We start from the raw sequence: 21,800 nt of genomic DNA on the forward strand, positions 1-21,800 counted from the left end.
TATGTACTGAATAGTAGCACTAGGCAAGTGACACATATTGAAAACCTTACACAATAGAATTCTGTTTTATACTTCTATGGATCCTTTACAGTGTTGTATTATACTCAGGTGACCATTAAGGCCCTTGGGCCTCTTGTTTCTTTATATCTCTGTGAACAGTTACGAAATAGTTGTAATAACCAAATTATTGTTTTTTTTTTCTTTATCACGCATCCTAAGACGAAGAAGAGAACTTAGTGATTGATCAAATCTTTAATAATTCTGAAGAATTTGTCCAATTTTGGAAGAACCATTGTATCCGGAGAAACATACATCCTACAGATTGGTCCAATGGAGTCTGTGATACAGAAGTCACAAGATATTTCTCAGTATACTCAATCATTTCCGGATACGAAAATGGTAAAAAAAGAACATATTTACATATATAAAAATATATATAGCATATATAAATATATTATTTATAAACGATAGAAATTGTTGAAGGGGGAAAAAAATAAGGAAATATCCCGATTTTTAAATACTAACTTTCTTATAGTTATGTAAACCTGGAAGCATTTTCTGGTTGTTTAGACTCAGAATTGTTCAATCCATAACTTCCAGTGTAGATTTAGTCAAAAACACGAATATTTTATTGGAAATGTAGGGAATAAAAAAAATCACAGTTATGTAGATAAAAAATTATTCAAATTATTTACCCCGGGTTAGTATGAGACCACAATGGGGAGACAAGTTTACAAGTGAATATTCTGAAAAAATCTTTGTTGATAATTTCCGAAGGAAGAAAGGTCATATCACATATGGCCCACATATAATTTTTATATGCAAACATCCTTAGGCAGTACATTTAAAAGTTTGCTTAAAACATTACTCCAGGTACATAGGGCAGCAAGCATCGAGCATTTCATGGAAAGTAAAAAAAAATATTTTGTCAAAAGCTTTTGGTATATAATTGATGTTGTCCTACCTAATGCTCAAACACAATTAGAAATTGTTTTGGACATATTAAGGGACTGGTATCCAAGGAAATCCATTTCCGTATTAACAGGTTCATAAATCCTCATGAACATCAATGATTTTTAGCCATTTTTCTATGAATGTGTTTTCTGTACATGATAAGATAATGTATTTTGATTACCTTATTGAATAAAATAATGAATCACCTTATTTCCTAAAAACTACAAAAACCAAATTTCTGTAGTGATGTTAGAGAGGTTAAGCATTTGAACGTGTGCTTGTAGATGTATGTGTAAACCTAGAAATGTTTTTACAAGTACGCGTAACTCACATTGTGTTCTGTACAACAGACTGTACGTGTACCGGTAAGCGTAAAACGTCATTTCAACAAGTCACTTTACAATTCATTTTTATCAAATAATTCTATGACTTTGATTAAAAAAGATACATAGATGTACGTAATAAATTCTCAACATCATAACAAACACCACCTGAAAAATATATATTATATAATTTGATTTTTAGAAGCTACACGTTCTTACCTCCGTGTACTTATGAATCTACACGCTGTGCACAACTTGTAGAATTACGCGGTAGGCAAAACTGATGACTTAAATCGCAATTAATTAGGGGATTTCCCTAGCTACACGTACACGTAGACGTACACGGTCATCTGCTTAACCTCTCTATCATTGGCATGACAACGGGAATAGAACATGACATCAATGCTTCTTAATTTTGAAAAAAAAAAAAAATTACATATCTTTATCACTATATATGCAAAATCTACAACCACGGCTTGAACAATGAATTGTGTGCTCTTATTAGGGGTCATCTATATGTCATGTAGAAAAATATATTAATAGGTAACTTTAATAGAAACTAGAGTGTTCCAAGGAAAGCATGTGTCGCCTGCTTTGTAGCTTCATTAAAGGTGTGAATAAATCTAAGGTTGGTCAGCTTTTAATTTTCTATAGGCATGATAGACTGATAGTTCATGCATTTCCCTGCAAAGTAAAAATGGCATCCATGGATAGTATGACTACGATAGAATCTGACAATCAAAGAAAATATGGTTCAATAACCCTCAAATGAATAATCAAATTAGAATTAATAGAAATAACTATTTTGTCACTTTATCAATATGTGTTTCCAACAGTCCTCCAAAAGAGATTTCAGTTTGTCTTTACTACAAAGCGCCATTGTTCAATACCGATCCCGATGTATTTTATGGTATTAAAATATGTTTGTGTGGTAACTGAATATTATACAGTCTCCAAGTACTTTTCATGAGCTAAACGTGTTTCCAATAATCATTCAAAAGAGATTCCAGTCTGTCTTTACTGAAATTCTCAGTCTGCACGATTCATTGTAGAATACCGATCCCGATGTACTTTCATACTATTTAAAAATAAAAGTTTGTCGGGTAACTGAATATCATACGGTTTCAACAATAGTACACTATCATGAGTTCATAAACATGTATTAATGCTAATCATCTATAGCCTACCTCTCAAAATTCAAAAGTTATAAGTTTAATTAAACTGCCCGAGATATTTCTTGCAAAGTAGGTCAAAGGTCAAGGTCAAGTGAATTGTAATGCTAGTATTTTTCATAGTGTCTTATGACAAACAGTGCACATGCTATAAAGCATAGACTTACCTCTTAAATATAAAAAAATATGCTGTATATCTGCACTATGAGCTTTTTTGAAAAGTATGTCAAAGGTTAAGGTCAGAGGACACGAAGTCAGTAACCATGGTAATTTACAAAAGCCATAGTGCCAAGCAATCTCTTACAGTTTTTTGAGATATAGGGTGTGACAGACGGAGAGACGGAGAGACGCCGGGTAAAGTGATCCCTTAGTGCCGATCTGCTCTGCATGCGACACAAAAAGTTACAAAAGGTAAAAATGTGTATCAATCTGGCATTTAGAATCTTTTTGAAGGGGTGGGGGTAACTGAATACACGTACAGTATCCATTATACTGCTTCTGATCAAAGCTTACTTAAATATTTACTATTGTTGAGTAAAAAATGCACATTCAATTTCTGAGGGAATGTCTTACCCCCAAAAACGAAACTTGAAATGGGGGTATAGTAATCACCTTGTCTGTAGTTTTTAGGTCCATCCATCCATATGTCCGTACAATCTTGTCAGGTCCATAACATTTCAATAAGGAGTCATTGAAAGTTCAAGCTTGATATTAAGATTGCTTATGACCTGGAGATGTGTCGTGAACTGATCCAAGGTCATTTGAACATGTTCAAGGTCATTGGTAGTAGAATACTGCAATTTGTGCCCACTCAATAACATTCCTATGAAAAGACTTGAAAGTTTATACTTAATTCAAGATTTATTTATGAGCTGTGGGTTTGTCATGACGTTGACCAAAGACCATTTGTGCATGTTTGACCTTGACTGAAGGACATTTAGCGTATTCAAAGTCACTAGTAAAAGTGTACTATTTGTGTTCGGTACATAACTTCGAACGAAGAGACATTGGCAGTTTGTGCTTTACACAAAAGTTTTACTACCTATGACTTGAGTATATTCGATTGTCATTTGGGTATGTATATGCGCATTGGCAGCAAAGGTGTTAAATTAATGTCATATCTTTGTAATAAAAAGCATTTTATTCTAATGAATAGTTTGAAAGAATATGCTGCAGAAATTAGGGGTTGTATCATTATGAGCTTGCTCACAATAAAACTAAATTGTTCAGATATGATGTGCTCAAGGTCACAGAATCAGAACATGGACACAAGGGCAAATATGAGTGAAAGTGGTATATCTTTCATTTAATGTAATCATGATCACAAAATGCCTTTCAAAACATACATTGATTGAAACTGGGATATTGACACTTAAATGAGAGTCACTATGGGAGCTCAAATAATTAAAGTAGAACTATTTCAAGCAGGCATGTAGTATTAGGGTTGAGGTTAGGAGGGGCAGGAGGCTGCAACCCGCCTACATTTTTTTCCAAACATAACCTTTATAATTGAAAATGTTCAATGAAAGGCTAATCAATTTGCCACCTCCCCTTACTTTTTGTTGTGGCATAGTTAAATATGGTGGTTTATTAATGTATTAATGGAATTTGGTTGTGAAAAGAAGTTGGAACCTGCATAATTTTGAAACTAATTGATCTTTAATATCCTTGTTCTATGATACTTCAAAATGCAGAATATAAAGATGTGTCTCAAATTCATCTACTATCTTATTACGAAACTGCATGCCAAGTATTAATTAGTTATTAATTTTGCATCAACAAAATTGTGCTTACAGTCAAACAAAGAATGTAACTTTTGGATTGAAAATTTTTATTTGATCTACTTTCATGAATACAATTTATGGATCTGTTTTCTGGCTACCTGAGGGTAACCACTATCCACCGACTTTCAGCATCACTGGTCTGTACTGTTATAATTTATTCTCTGAATCTGAAAAAGTGAGAAAATTAAAATGTAATAATATTATATAGATTTGCCTTCATATACTAGGCACCATTTCCAGTTGAGCTTGTTTTAATTGTTTGTTTTTAATTCTTTTAAAATTTTAATTTAAAGTCTGAATATCAATTGATTTGATTTACACGATTTTTTGGGGGGATATAAACAAAAAAGATGATGAAATATGTTTCCCATGTATTCTGTATTTCAAGAATTTTATGCCTTTACACTCCTATCTAGCTCCTAGAGAAAAACATCTAGCAAATCCTATTTAAGCGCATAGTGGCAAGCCAAAGGTTTTGTGTCATTTCCATTTCCACAAAACCCAGGTAATTGTGCAAAATAGAATTGACAAAAAACCCTTTGCTTGTGATGATGATTAATGCAAAGCATCTTTATTGATATTAAATTCTAAGAAATCTCAATGTTTAATTGTTTTATTAAGACAAGTTTATGTTTGTACTATATGTGGTAACATGTTCTTTTTTCCTGTCTAAATCTATATCAACACATCCCAAATGTAAATGTAATATGTGCATAGCTTTGCTTTTCTTACATCATCCAATTGACTTCAAAAAGCTGAATTTCATTCTACAAACAGAAGTACAGAGCACAAAATTGAGATCATATTGATTTTAGATATTCTTGAATTTAAAAATCCTGCAATAAAAGGTCAACTGGTTCTAGGTTTTAAGGTTGTCAAAACACTAAATTATGTTTTCATTTCTTTCCATTAACACCCCCCCCTCCCAGGAAAAAGGGGGTATAGTTATTCATTTTATCAAACTTAAATGCTTTATATCTAAAGATTTCTTTCCATTAACACAATGCTTTTTTTAAAAAAAACTGAATGGTCCTTTATATACTTATTGTACACCAAAATATTCGATATGAAAGTTTGGTTTTGGATGTTTGAACTTAAATTTTGGCACAAATGGCGATCTGTAAATGTCGCAGATAGTGCACTACCGAGTGTACAATATCATAACTATGAAATAAAGTTTTCGAATGAAAATGATTATTTCCTCAATAAAACAAGTTTTATAAAAATTAAATAAATCGCATTGAAGCGATTATAGTATTTTATGATATCTTTACAATCCCTTGTTTGACATTTGGCATGCTTGAAAATATTAAGAAAAACCCATATAAAAAGTGTCAGAAGTTGAATAGAAAAAGCTACGTCGGTCATTCGAATGGAACAGCCTCAAGATGAAAATTATATTTTATAAAGTTAAAAGGACACCGGAGAACAAAAAATGTTAATATACTGAAACGCAACATTCTATTTTAGGGGGAAATATTATAAATAGGATGTAATTTTGTATTTTAAAAGTAAAGACATCTTCAACTTTGTAAACATCGGTAATTTAATGGCTGTATGACTTTCATACCATTACCGGAAGGCAAGATTTAGTCCGCTTAACAGAAATAAAAAATTGCATGTTTAAGGTTTTGTCAAAGGTCAAGCTGTCCAAAAATTTATTTTTACAATAGCTCAAAAACTATGTGAGGTATAAAGTTAAAACCATTACAGTTTATAAATATATCATTGATTAACAGATAGAAAGTATCACTTGAAAACAAATATTTAGATGATATATTTTTTGAGAAAAAAAATTTCAAAAAATTGGCAAATTTCTAAAGAAATACACCTGCTTAATTTTGTACTTTTAGTGAAAACCATCATTGCAGAAATAATATATGTTTATCAATGAAGGGCAAGTTGGACATGAATGGTCTCTGAAAGGCTGTTATTGAAAGTTTGACATGTATAAAGACAAGACCCCTATAAAATCCGCCATTTGCAATGTACTTTCGGTTTCATATCTTAACATTTGGACAAAATAAACAAGGAAAACAACTTTCCAGAGGCTATCGACGTCAAACTTGCCCTTCATTGATAAAACATATATTGTTCCTGCAATGATGGCTTTCACTAAAAGTACGGAATTAATTAGGTGTATTTTTTTAAAAATATATGCATTTTTTAAAAAAAGAATTTTTCTCGATAAATATTTTTTTTAAGTATTTGTTATCAAGTGATACTTTCTATCTGTTAATCAATATATTTATAAACTGTAAAAGTTTTAACTTTATAAACCACATAGTTTTGGAGCTATTGTAAAAATAAATTTTTGGACATGTTGACCTTCAAATCCTTAACAAAACATTTGGCAATAATATGGGGTTTTTAGGGTTTGTATCTGTTCATCATTAGTAATGCAGCAATGTTCCAAAAAACAAATTCTCCTTTCTTTTCCGTAAGCGATGCTAAGGCTTCGTTAAAATGACTTACTACGCATTTCCATTGCTGTAGCTGGAAAATCTCAAAATAAAGGTGATGGAGAGTTGCAGATGCAAGTGTGCACTACATCACGCCTCAAGAGGCTCTTACGTATTATTAGCATGAATAACAGTCCTTGGACCTGAAGTCCGATGGTTACTACACAGCGCTTGGCTAGAGAAAATTCGACCTTATCATGTGAAAAACGGGCATTTAAAAATGGCAAAGATTATTTCTTTCGTCAGATCTCGAGATTGATTAACCTACTGCATCATAGAAATCAAGCTGCAATTTTTTGTGCATGGCAGTCTTGCACGCTGTAATTGAATGGCCGGAATGGGGGTGTTTTAACAGTCATGTATTACTTTCTAAAGTTAAAAGATAATCATTTAACATTTTTATCAAATCTCTGATGTTTTTAAATCGAGTATTACCTTACTGTATTCATTTTTGAAAATTAATAGATGAAAAATTCAAATATTTGTAGAGTTCTGCTTGTTGCGTTTCTTTTACGCTTTAGTATATATTGAAGCAATGGGGAGTTATTGAAATATATTTAGTACCTTGATTTGAAATTGGTATTTACAATTTTTCAACAGTGTTTAGAATTTGCGAGACACTACAAGAAGTAAAAAAACAATTTTTTTTATGAAATAGAATAAATATATTTATATTCATGACTTTTAAAAAAAATCTAGAGCAACTTCGGCTATGCAGCCTGTGTATGCAATGTGTTTATACTGATGACGCTTATATATTATCGTATTTTGTTTTAAATTTTAAAACTTTACTCAATTATTTTCTATATATAAATATTATGGTAATCACTTGGCAATGTGGAATAATAAAGACAAAAGCGTGTGTCCACGGACATAAGAAAAAAAGAAATTGAAAAATTCATATTACTATTATTATAGACGTTATAATGTAACTAGCTTTACATCATAGTGGGCCATGCGGTTATTCAAAGTATTTACACCTATCAATAACATAAGTGTGTATTGTTGTAATTTTTATACATTTACTAAATCATTGTCTATATTAAAATATTATCGTTAACGTTTGGCAGTGTGGTCATTATTAAGAAAATAATGTCTACAAACTTTATGGAAAATTCTCGTATTTTAGTGTGTACAAATTCTGTAGACGCGATGCTTGTCATATGTTACCTCTGTTAGTGTGTTCAAATGTCGTGATGCATTTCAACAGACATTTAACAATTAAGTGGAATACTTAATCCTTTATCCAGCGTTTATTGATTGAATTTAAAACTGCACCATTTTATTTTCAGAATTTTGGGATTTGGTTTTAAACAAGAAAAAATGGAGCATACTTATACTCATTTTGTTGTCAGAGAAATATAGCATTTTATACGAAAAGAAATTGCTGGAAGAGAAAGTTGAACAAATACAACAGACCTTTTTCACACTGAATGGCTCAGATGATGGAATATCTGACAATGCATTGCTTATACAAGAATTGATAAACAAGGATAAACTACAAACAATGAATAGAGAGAAGACACTAAAGTTTAAATCAGAGGACATCCGTCATCAGGTGATGGGATACTTTATCCTGAATTGTTGAAAAAACCGATGAGGACTATAAAAACTACATCCATCTATCGTCCTTTGATTCATTGTTTGATTATGTCCGTACATTGGGTTATAAAGGGGGAAAAGACGAAAGGTGTGTGTTCTTACCGAGGACTGTGGAGGAGACATTAACCAGCAGGATTGGAATAGACATCGTAAGGCACGTCACATTGAAAGATGACAGGATGAAAAGCAGGGTGTATGTTACTTGTAAGTTTGTCATAATTTTTTATTTCCTTTTGCCATCTATAAATGTAGTGCCACTTTCGAATAGAAATATGCTTCCAGCTTTGTAGAAAATAATTTACATATTTGTTCCTGCTCTCACATCGTAGAAAATAATATTCATGTTCGTTTCTGCACTGCATTCTAAACTTGAAACTCATTTAGTAATCAGATTGATGTAGTAAAACGTGGATATAGAATATCATTTGAGACAAGGTGGACTTCAGATTTTCTGTTAATAAGGTATCCTTTGCCCATGACATTGTAAAACCACCTGCGTCGTTCATAATACAATTGTATAGAGTTGTGTTGGAGAGCAATGTTTATTAATGATTTCATACCATACTTAACAAATATAATCAGTTTAAAATAAAAGATCAGAAATTTTATTTCTAAAGTAGACGATAACTTATTTTTATTTGGTTCATGCCTTCTTCTACAATTGGTATTGAAATAAAAACCCAACTGAATAAAGTCTAAATGGTTCAAAATAAAGCAATATGAGCTGCAATTTTGATGGGAATTTTTTTGTTATTTTAAATTGTTATTTACTATTACATTGACAGAAAAAGAAAGTTTAAAACTTTTGATGTTCATATTTGCAGCGGAAGAACTATTTAAAAGCTTTGATTGAAGCAAATTAACGTTATTGTCATCCTTTACTTTCGTATGTAATACTATACACATTACATTGCACAGAAAAGTGTCTCTGAAGCAATTTCGTGCTGCTTTATTTTGGTCTAATTGATCAAAAAGGATTAAGTTACATACAGATTTATCATAACAGCACAATTTAACAGGAAAATAAAAATCTCAGTAATGTACCTCCTACATGTGTATTGCTTAAAGACTTACGGATAAGATTCGAAGTCTACGAATTATCATGACTGTTTTGAATTCCTTCGAAACGAAATGCACTGTATTTATGTTTTTCGTACTTTGATGGCAGCAGTAATCTTTGAACTATTAGTGAATATGTCTCTAGAGTTTCCGATCTTCTAATTATTCCTTTTTAGTAAATATTCCAAGGGAAATTCTGAATTGGGACTACGATGCAAGGTGCAGATATGTAGAATGTGCAAAGAAAGGGACACAAACGATTCACAGGGCTCGTGCTATGATTGTTGGATGTGCTGGTGCTGGAAAAAATACCCTGCTAAAACGACTAGAAAAGAGATCTCTTGAAGAATTAAAACAGGTTAAATCTACCGTAGGCCTAGAAGTACATGAGGACATCTTCGAAATTTTGGAGGACAAAGATTTCTTGAAAGGTATTTTTGTTTTCTTTCTATAGTCTAAATATGAAACCTCATCTCCATAATAATTTCACCCCCCCCTCCCTCCCCCCAAAAAGAATGATATTTAACATTGCATTCTTTGAAATACATATATTTTGTTGTCGAATTTAAACAACAAAAATATATTGAAGGTAAATGTTTTTTGCAAAATGTTGAAGTAAACCTAAAATAACGAAAAAGTAAATATTTTATCTTCAATTTTACCTAATTTACTGCTGATTTATTCCCAATCTGATTTTAAGAGTCAGGAATCGATGAACAGAGAAATCGTTTACTTTTTGTTAAATGTTTGAGATACTCTTAAACCCTCTAGGCAAGATAATTGTTATAATGCTACATCAAAGAAACAACTTACATTATATTTTAACAAATAGAAATTAATTATCCCCGGAGCACAAATGAACTTTTCATTTTTTATATAGGCATATTTTTCTATTTATAAACATCACATGATGACTTCGTAGTAGTGCTTCTCTTTTAGCCTATGACGAATTGACGTCTTTACAAAGGGTTTTGAAAGCTTCCTTAACATTTACTTATATAACATAACATAAAACGTTTTAGCTCACATTAATTGAAAGCTTATCCTGTTAAAATTTTCTCCGATGTCTTTCTATAAAAAGCTTCAATTCAAGAAGCAAGAAGCATTTAAGGGAGCCGACTGGGGTTTTATTGTGTGAAAACTACAATAAAGAAACTCTTTAAATTTATACCATAGGTAATTTACATTGACTTTAGTGTATATGCCAAGTTTAGGGAAAATATACAGTCTGGGTATTTTAGGGACCGTCTCAAAATACAGGTACATTTACTATAGCGTTATATTGGAAAATGCCCTTTTTGTTCTTTAAAGCAAATTATACAAAAACTACAATAGACATTTTGCTCAAATTACAATATGTGATAAGTAATATTATATTATACGTCAACATTTTCCTGTTTTTATGGAATGCTACAAAATACGACAGATAGAATGATTTCTACAAAAAACGAAATTACACGAAAATATTTGAGATATTCTCAGATTCCTATGCTTAAATTTTCAAGAGCTTATATTGTATAATTTTGCTTTAATAGCATTTTATATGACCGCCTCATAAAGAGCTTCTGTTTATTTTAACGTCAAAAACACACTATTACGACATTAGTTTAACTATCGATTGAAAAGTCGTTTTAAAAATCAATTATATAAAATCGTAATTACATAGATTTGTTGACCTGTGATTTCTCAATTCTGTTAAATTTTATTGATTTTGGGGGAAAAGGTGCTTTGAAAGTATAAATAAGCTATATTTTACTATGATGCGCGAAGTATTGCGTGGGAAACCCTAGTCGGCCCCCTTAACTTAGTCGAATTAGTATAAAAACATCCCCATGTAGTGCAAATTGAAGTCGTGCAAATCATGCCTCTTAAGGCGCGTTACTCATTTTGTTTGCACATATCGTTGCAGTTATGAGACTACATCTTTTTAAAACACAAATTCAATGCTTAAATGGTTAAAGTATGGTTAAAGTATGTTATTACTATTAGAAGTGATTTCATTGGCACCCATTATGTTCACCACAACTTTTAGTCCATGTATTTACTTGACCTTGTATCATTAATCATGATACAATTGTATGATCCTGCATCAATATGGTTTCTGTTGTGCCAACTTTATGATACTAATGTATTTTCAGTCTTGTATATGTTCGAAAGGTATATTGCTTTGCGATATATTAAACTTGATATTATATAAGAAAAAATGCATTTTTTAGATACACGATTGAGTATTCCTGGAAGATAATTACATTCTTTATAAGATTAAAATTAAAAAAAAAAAATTGACGTGAAGGTTTTCAAATTACTACGAATTTTAGCTGTAACAGAAGAAACAGAGAAGGAAGGGAAACAACTTTTAAGTGTCATGGATTTTGGAGGACAGTGTGCCTACTACGCCTGTCATCAGGTGTATCTCAGCAGAAGAGCTTTCTATCTCCTGGTGATAGACATGTCTAAGTCGTTTGAAGAAAAAGTTGACCCAGCGATGTGTGAACAAGAGGGGACTATGTTTGCTGATTGGACATACGGGGGTAAGAGTCCAATATTTAATCAATGGTTTATTTAAAAATAAAACATGGATGGAAGTGAAATATCTATTCTTCAAATTTTCTGAAAATAGAATTAATATTGTTATTCTTTCAGTGTGCTATTCCTAAAATCTTGATTTTTTAATTTCTTTGGTACATATTTACAATATTAATTTTTGCATTTTTTAAAAACTTTAATGTAAAGATTGAAAACAGTTATCATGTTCAAAACAATCAAATTGTGAGAAGATCAAACGAGGACCTCGAAAACAGAGGTGAGGTAAGGTACAATGGTGGAGTGAGTATTCTCAGTCCATCAGTAACACCCGCCGTGTGCTTTTTGTCCTGATCGGGTATACACAAAAATCATAGAGAATTCAAGGTGTAAATACATGAAAGACGTCAGTCTACCTTCGAATTAACGATAGGTTGTATTTGCAAACAAGATCATTGTATTGACCATAGCATTTGCGAATTAACAGTAAACAATTTCTTGATATCCGCGTATCAATAACTCATTTGTCAATAATCTGGCTTGTTTTAAAAAATTGATCGTATGTAGAAAAAGCTGTTGCGTATGGAATCAAATGGAGAGAAAAAAAATATAAACCCCATATGCAGGTGATTATGATAAATTGCTACATAAATAGTTAAGATAATAATATATTTTTATTTTACTTTTCTATGTGTTTAATCTCATATTCTACCTTACCCTTGTCTTGTTCAAACTTCAGTATACTAAATAGTTTTTGTGTCGCCTGCAGAGCAGAGTGGCACTAAGTGATCACTTTATCCGGCGTCTGTCTGTCTGTCCGTCTGTCACACCTTGTATCTCAAGAACTGTAAGAGATATGGACTTGATAATTTGCAGATAAATTGCTTGGCACTATAACTTTTGTTAATTGCCATGGTAACCGACCTCGCGACCCTTGACCTTGACCTTTGACCTACTTTACAAAAAAGTGAATATTGCCAATATACAGCATATTTTTGACATTTAAGAGGTAAGTCTATATAGCATATGCACTGATTGTCATAAAACTTCATGAAAAATACAATCGTCACAATTCACTTGACCTTGATGTCTGACCTACTTCGCTACTAAGAAAACTACCTCGGACAGTTTAATTTAAGTTTTTTGAATTTTGAGAGACGGGATGTTGATAAGTAGCATATAAACATAAGGCAATATTTCAGCCATATTTCGGCGACATAAGCATTTATACATGTTTATGTTGCCGAAATATGGCTGAAATATTGCTGACTCGGCGTTAAACAATAATAATCAATCAAAATACATGTTTATGAGCTCTTGATACTGTACTTTGAAACTGTATGATATACCACACAAACAGATATTTATAAACTAGGAAAATACATCGGGATCATGTAGCATTACAGTTAGAGTAAGGACCTTAAAACATGTATTAATACATGTAAAATGATAAGTAATTATTTATAATAAATTCAATTTAATGATTCATTTTAGGGTTGGGAAACATATTTTCTTTGATTGTCAGAGTCTATGCTATGCATGGATGCTTTTTTTTCTGCATGAAGTATCATGCTAGTAGTAAATAAATAGCTAACTACACTTAGATTTATAAAATTTACATCTTTAATGAAGCTACAAATCAGGCGACACATGCGTCCTTGGAACACTCTAGTTTTCAAATAAACCAAATCATGAAACAAATTACTTGTCGACCATCAAGGCCCATGGACTTTGAGTTTTCATATCCGATGTACTATTGAGAGGTAGAAGTTTAAATAGTTTTGATAATCTTAGCTACAGACATATTGTTTAGCCATATAATTACAAAAATACATAGGTATTTTTGTAAGCTTATTTCCTGATATAAAGCGAACAATGAGACCAGGTTTGAATATGTTTGTTTGGGTGCTGCGTAAGACCAATTCTTTAACCTTAAAGACAGAAAGAATGATTTTTTTTTCGCAATTACAAACAACATATTACAACATATATTGCTAACGCCTTTTGGTGAATCCATTTGTGTTTGTGTCCATTGTTATTCAATATGAGAAGAATGAGGGTGTCCCCAAGGGGCTACTCTTATCCAGTTTCTATTCTATTCTCCCTTTGAAGTATGACCGATTCAGGGTCGATAGAATAAGGAGCGCTCAATTTAACGTTGAATTTACTACTTTGATATAAACCTTACAATATTGTTACAAAATATAAGGAATAACTGTCTTTTTTTGGTATGCCAATAGTTGAAAACGTGAGTTGATTTGCAGAACGGTTGAAGCATTTCCTGCCGTTCATGTACTTGGACTACCTAACAAAGTAGACAGTGGTCCCCGATTAACATTTATACATGAAATAGAATGGTAAATATTATTAAAAATAAATCGTCCAATAGAGATAAAATACACGAGGCATTCCTTATCAATTTCTATAGCCATTACACGCTGGCTTCAGACACAAAGACAGCCGTGGAAAATTGACATGCATGTAAGACACTTTGAGAAATGTACATTCAGTTGTAAATATCGAGAAATCAATACATTTAATACTCACAGCAAAATCAGTTGGAAATGTAAATATAGTATTATCGACCTTATTTTTACACAGAGTACATCCTGTTTTGGCTGAAGTCTGTCCACACCTATTGTGATAGTAATGTTTCAGTTATCATCGTTGGAACTCATCTTGACGAAGTCAAAGGCCAGGTATTCATGCATAATTTTAACCATGTAAATATTATGTTTTCTATTCATATGCAGTTATTATTACATAAACTGTTACACTTTAATTACCGATTTTAGAAAAGAAACAAGCTTTGCTTATAAACTCCTTTCTAGAAAAAGATAATTAAACATACGAATATTTACAATGTTTGCAGAATTCAAACACGTTCTACAACAAAATACTGGATCATCTCAAGTTCAACAAACATTTGAAAGCACATTTGGACCGAAAGAGATGCTTTGTTCTGGGTTTCCATGCAGCTGCTGAATCTTTTAATGATACACTTAGAAACTTAGAAAAGTGTATTATTGAAATTTCAAGAGAGGAAAGATGGAAAGAAAGCATCCCCACCCATTGGGCTTTATGTGAAGTTGTTTTTCAAGAACTGAGAAAAGGGGGCTTCAAAATGATGTCAGTGATGGAGTTATCAAAGATGTGCTTCGGTAAAAATGAAGCAAAAAGTGCACAAATCGGCGATGTCCTAAAATTTTACCATGATATAGGGGTCATCCTATACTTTAATGAGGGTGCACTTTCTGACACAGTAATCATGGATATTCAGTGGTTTATTGATTCCTTCAAGAACATAATAACAGACCCAAACCACGGTAGGGATATTTCAGAAAACAGCCGAGATTGGTTGGATTTTTACAACAGTGGTCAAATATTAGACAGACTTTTGACAAACATATGGGTTTTGAGATACGCTGAAATGGATTTCTGGAATAGATACCAGTACAAAGAAAATATTCTCCGATATATGGAACGTCTTGGTTTAATTGCTGTTGGTACAGTTGCTCATTATATTCCTTGTACGAATAAGCGCACATTTGGAAGTGCCGAGGAAAATTATTTCCACTCTTTGGAATATAAAACTCCAGTGTTGGTCTTTCGATTTGAATTCCTGCCATATTTTTTCTACTTCCGTCTCATCGTGTCCTGTTTAACAAAGACCAGCACAGAATGGAGAGTTTTACAAGACAATGGACTTTGTCTTTACAAAAATGTTGCTTGTTTTGCATATAAACAGCACGCAGTCGCTTTGGCCGTGAACAATTCTTCTATACAACTACAGGTTTTTCAACCTAGAATTACTCCGGTTGCAAAGAAAGTTGCATTGGAAGTTCGTGACACAATCAAACATTTATTAGATGATTTGCTCAAGAATTTTCACAAAAAAAATCGACATGTATACTGTTGGGTTCCAGTGTTCAAAGCAGGAAGTATTTCACGAACATGATGATTGTTTCGTTAAAGAAGAAGAGTTGTTAATTAAGGGAACTATGGGGTGTCCAAACCATGAACTGATGAACAGTCACACACTAAGTGAATCAGCTCTTCTATTTTACTGGAATCTGGTAATAATCACTCGTGTTTTAAGTATATGCACACACTCACACACAAACACGCGCACACTAATGCACTTAAAAAACAATAACTTGTTGAAAACCTTGCACTGAAAGAAAATAACTTTATAATAAATAAATGTATTACGTGAATTTGGATACTGATTTCTTTTTAAATATAATTTTGTTCACTCGATGTATTTTCCTTTAGTTTCATATCATACGATTGAGCCCATAAATGAAATCAACATTCTAACATATATGGTTTCCTGATATAAATTCTTTTTTTTTGGTTGATTTATTGTGAAATCATGACTATGCAATATTACAATTTCAAAAAGTTCTACACACAAATATACCCAATGACAACGAAATTATTGTTCAGCAAAATCTATATATATTAAACGATGTTTGAAATGTATACGGTTCATTTGTACATCTGAAATTTCCTTTTTGCAATCCAAGCATGCTAAATAAATATTAACACACACTTTGCTATTATTAATACTCATCAATTTTATTTCGATTAACAATTTTGGATTATTTAATGTGGATAAATTTTAATTGTGAAATGCTCATTTCTTAAATATATACATATGTAGGTCAAAGGAAAACGTATTTGAATCACAGCCTCGGTGCCTTTTTTATGTGATATTGTTTCATGATATATTGTTTTTTTTTCGAATATTTAAGAGTTCCTATTTCACTAAACAGTATTTTAATTATTAGTTCTTATATGCCGTGACCTTATATACAGTACATTTTGCAGCATAGATTAAGTAGGTCTTTAGCTTTATATTACAAATGTTTGGAGTATTATACCAATGAAAAAGATGACACTTCAAAAATCTTATTGTTGATATTTCACTCTATATTCTTAAACAACATTTGGTTTTTGTTAAAAATTTATGACATGCTAAATAATTACTTGATGTCCTTAAAAAAATGATTCTTATTTTTTTAGGATGTACTTACTGAGTCAACAGGTGATTTTTTTTTTCTATCGAAAGAAATTGTTTATATTTCTTGTCTAGAAATTCATCATTGACCTTGAAATTTACTTTGAAATTGTATGTATTTCTTATTTACATCAGATCCAGACACTTTAGTGGAAAGTGGGGTTTGTGGGAATCTTTCCGGGTCTAAATTGAAAATATATAGATTTCAATGTTTTGAAAAACTCACGAAAATCGGCAGAGAGGCTCTTCAAAGATACTTTGACAAAGTGTTTCCTCCGGCAGAGCTATTTATGCTAGTTCAGAAGAAGAAAGAGAACTTAAGTAGACAGCTCAATAAAGACCAGTTTGATCTACTGTTTCCAGGTATTCCAGAATTTGGATTGTTGTTGGACGGATTCCTTTTTTCATCAGCAAAGAAAATGCTTAAGTTTGAGTTTTGATCAAAGTTTGTTCTGTCTGTCTGTCTTTTGAGTGTTGTATGTCATCATTTAATTTCTTTATTACAATGCTAAATTTCAATAATTTCAACAAAAATGTCACAATTTTTTTTGAGTGATAGGGAATACTACAACGTAAAAGACACCATTCTAACTGAATTCAAATCAAGTCAACTTTCTAGGTTCTGCACAGATATTTATATACGGATAATTTTCAAAATGTTTTCTTAAAATCCCCTGGCATATAAGAGAAGACTAATATGCACTGAAGTATTCCCATATGGTATAGAGTTTTCATTTTTATTTTTAAATTTATAATCTATACAATTGTATGCCTATTATTTTATACATTTTTATTTGTATTTTTTTTTATATATAACCTTTTTGTAAGATACAAAAATGTGTCCTTTATAAAAATGCACGCTTTAAATTTAAGCAAAGAAAAGCCATAGTCAATTATGTGTATTATTTAGAAGTTCATTGATTTAAAAAAAAAAAAAAAAAAAAAAAAAAAAAAAAAAACTTTTTTACTGGCTATAGCCAGTAAGGTTCTTAGATTTAACCAAAGTTTGGTAGGTCTTATTTTAAAATAGTTAAAATTTAGAATGTCAATTTTTACTCAGAAAAGAAGAGCCACATATAGATATGACAAAATAAATCAACCTTATGCAAAATAAATAAATAAATAAATAAATAAAAAAATAAATAAATAAATAAATAAATAAATCATTACATTATAAAGGGATCTTTTACATAAGCAGATATTCTGAAATCTTAAAGTATTAACTTGTAATCATTCTTGTGTAATGTATAGAATGGGGAACATTCGATAGATCAAGATTTATATTATTAGCTGAGAATAGTTTTGTAACTCTTCTTTGCAAGAGAACGTCTCTATATGAATGAAAAATTCGCGAATGGGACGTAAAACGACAAACAATCAATCTTTGCAAGAGATATAACGGAGTGTTACATCAAATTATTACGGAAGAATAACTGTGTAGTGTACTTTATATGTTCTTGTACCCCAGTGCTAGGCTGAATAAAACTATATAACACAGGAATACAGTTAAAATTAAACCATGGCAAAGTAGTATAAGCATATCTTTTTAAGCCAAGCTCTTGATAACAAAGGTTCAAAATTTTAATTTTTAATTTTATTTATTTATTTATTTTTGTTTAGCAAGATTAAAGCATGAAACTTTAATCTAGAGAAGAAATTTAATTGATTTATCTATAAACATTCATTTTTGCTCTTATGAGCGTTAGCCCGCGTGGCTCAGGGTTAGAGCGTCTGCTCTAGAGTCGCGAAGTAAGGAGTTGATCCTTACGTCGCGGGTTCGAATCCCACTGTGGGACGTGGAGACCGGTCCTTCGGATGAGACCGTATAAACCGAGGTTCCGTGTCGCAGTAGGTGCTGGCACGAAAAAGATCCCTCACTGCTCAATGGCCCTCAGTGCCGAGTATAGGACAAAATTTGCAGCTGTCCACCGGCAAGTGGTGGCGTCTCCATATGAGTGAAAAATTCTGGAGAGGGACGTTAAACAACATACAAACAAACAAAAATTAATGAGCGTTGTGAAGATCTTTTCTTTTTAAATTATATTTTGAATCTGGATTCTATGTATCTAGAAATATATTTAATGTACCTTGAAAATAAATGTAATTGATATGATTTTGCAGTAGATAAATCGATTCCAACCTCTTCTGCATTTGATGTGACAATTATGTACAAACTGTTGAGGAACTATGGACCAAACCTTCCTACCCCGACCAAAGGCTGGGGAAAGCAACCAGAACCAGGACAAAAATCCGAAACTGATGACGTGGAGAGAATTCGAGTTTATAGGAATGAGGTTGAACATAAAACTCCAGCAATCAGTGTCATGGAGAAAGAGGACTGTCGTGTGAAGTGGAGAGACTTGTGTCAGGTGACTACCGTCTGTATACTTAATATTAAATAAATCTCTATATTTAACAACTGTGGATAAAAGGTGAAAAACGAAAGATTTTTACAACTATTTTCTACAGGTATTCGGTGTTACATATGTGTTAATTTAAATAATATCAAAATTTATGTTATTCTCATTATTGCGTTACAGTATATAATCAACTAGTAAGTATCTGGTGACCCTTAATGTTGCTTAATACAAAAGAGAAAAGAACATCTTTTAGCTTCTGTTAATCGATTTATAGGCTAGAAGGCTTGCAAATGGTATCTATTTGTGCAAGTTATAGTGATGAATAAATATGCATTTGATAATTTATTACTCGCGCTTTAAATGTATATGAAAGAGAAGGGGTGGGGAGAGATTAAATTAGCATTAATATTATTTATAAGAAAATTTTAAGATATTTACTATCAACAAGCAGTATATATTCTAGGGAGTTGAACGTGGAAAACTTTTATTTCTCATTAATTATAATAAAAGTATTTTGATGGCCTATTCCATTACACAACTGTAAAAATAATAGATATCTGTGACAATTTTCTTGTAATCTCGACCTATCAATTTTATTTAAATAAATTTCAAAGTAGAAATCTTTTATAGAAGCAAACATTGTAGAAGTTTATTTTTTACAGGCATTACTACGACTTAGCGAAGGAAGCCTGGAACAGGATATAATGGACCTGAAGCACCAACCTGAGAATGTGATAACGTCATGTCGCGTTTAAACCAGAGTTTTCACATCATTGCCGGAAGTATTCTCCCATAATAATTTTTCTTCTTTATAATTACCCTAGTGAAGAATTTTGTGTTTTGTTTTCCGTGAAAACTGTTAATTTTACAGATTGATACAATTGCATGTTACGCATGATGGACATGTATAGGCATAACAAATTTGTCTGTCTATCTGTCTTTAGTGGTCACACCTTCCAATTACAAAAAATAGACCTCTTTTTTTTTTATTGTATCCTCTCATAGGAGAAGAATATGTTTATTGAAAAACTCTAACCTGGTAGAGACCGTAAGCTGTGTTCTTATATAAAAGCATCCTTCTTTATGGGAAAAAATTGTAACCATCAATGAAATAGAATCAATCTACGTACAAGTACATACTTCAACACACACGACATCTATGTTTTTTTGCAGTGTGATATCATTTATTGGCGGAATACAAGTTTTTGTAATTACTCTGCACTTTCGGGTAAGCAGTTCAATTTTTCGTATAATAAACAATAACTTAAATAGCGTTCCTAATCAAAAATACGTTTACAGAGAGAAAAGCACTTTTCATATAATCATTTGAAATATTGATCAAAGAGCAGCATTGTGAAAGGACAGATAGCATGCATGTGCAACATTTAAGAAATTATATGCTGAGCAATATTTTATGTTATTCTTTTTGACAAGAAAAAAAAAAGACTAAATGCAAAATGTACGTAATTTAGAAATGGTACCGAAGATATAAGACACCTTATTTTTGAATGTGATGATGTACGAGTACAAAGAGTAAGGGAAAAGTTGAATAATATAATATGAATTTTTTTTATCAATGATGTACAACGGAAATATATTGTTATAGGATTCTACTTTGAAACAAATGCAAAAAATACGTTTTTATAATACCAATATTTTATATTTAGCGTGTAGAATTTAAAATGGAATGTAGAATACTACATGTGAATACTCTACATGTCAGTGTTAGAACAATTTATCAAAGATTCATCATACAAGGATATGGATTTTATGCTGAACTTTTCAAAATGAAACGTTTAAAGTCATATATGGCTTATTTTTGATAAGTTTTGACTAACTAAGATTAAAAAGATCTTTCTATTTGTTTTATTACTTTATATAAAGTTAGAACTTTACTGTAAATTACACAGTTTAAATCAATCGCATTTCATAGAAATTAGAAATTGAAAACAATAACCGATTTATTTACCGACTCCGAATTTAAATATCAGACACAGTTTTAAGTCAATTTAACTATAGAAGCGTGGAGTTATTCAAGTTCAAAATTGGTGAAAATTTTATTTGAACGTAAATAGCAATATCAAGTTCATCTACGCTCGAGATCTCGTATATTTATTTTATAGCTCAGGCTTTGTAATGGACGATGGACTGCTTCTAAAGAAATGGATAATCGGTCATACATTCAAAAATATTAAAGCATTTATAAGTAGAAATAATCCCAAATAATAGAAAAGGGTTCTTGTAAAATATTTTAGGGAAGAAATATGGAATTTTTCCATATTAGCAGACAATGGTTGTTAAGGTTATAATATTTAAAAAATCAAATTAACTTTCTCTATCTTTTCCTACCTATGTGTACAGCACATATCTATATGACTGAAAAGGATATTTGGAAGACAATGGTTCTGTCTAAATTTCTACATTTTAAAAAGTTCAAATTTTATTCTATAGATGGAGCTTTGAAATAAAACTTCTAGAGAAAAATGTATAAAAATCTGAAAAATATTTATTTCTTTGGATACCTACCCTAATATGTAA

At 31.4% G+C, this 21,800-nt stretch overlaps 2 protein-coding genes across 2 annotated transcripts; both read left to right on the forward strand.

Annotated features, from left to right (window-relative positions):
- The first annotated feature begins 8,301 nt into the window (after nt 1–8,301).
- LOC133186313 (probable serine/threonine-protein kinase pats1) lies at nt 8,302–15,950 on the forward strand. The gene is made up of 5 exons (XM_061321546.1): nt 8,302–8,501; nt 9,533–9,787; nt 11,675–11,887; nt 14,481–14,578; nt 14,752–15,950. The coding sequence occupies exons 1-5, from the start codon at nt 8,477–8,479 to the stop codon at nt 15,835–15,837; spliced, it is 1,677 nt and encodes a 558-aa protein (XP_061177530.1). The 5' UTR covers nt 8,302–8,476; the 3' UTR covers nt 15,838–15,950.
- Nucleotides 15,881–20,878, forward strand: LOC133186223 (uncharacterized). Its single transcript, XM_061321457.1, has 5 exons — nt 15,881–15,955; nt 16,908–16,929; nt 17,038–17,265; nt 19,024–19,271; nt 19,925–20,878. Exons 1-5 carry the CDS (start codon nt 15,881–15,883, stop codon nt 20,015–20,017), a joined length of 666 nt encoding a protein of 221 aa, XP_061177441.1. The 3' UTR covers nt 20,018–20,878.
- Nucleotides 20,879–21,800: the final 922 nt, after the last annotated feature.

The sequence above is a fragment of the Saccostrea echinata genome, unplaced genomic scaffold (assembly GCF_033153115.1).
Source record: "Saccostrea echinata isolate AGI-Se365-2 ecotype Australia unplaced genomic scaffold, CSIRO_AGI_Sech_v1 ptg000013l, whole genome shotgun sequence".
In the NCBI taxonomy this organism is placed as follows: domain Eukaryota; kingdom Metazoa; phylum Mollusca; class Bivalvia; order Ostreida; family Ostreidae; genus Saccostrea; species Saccostrea echinata.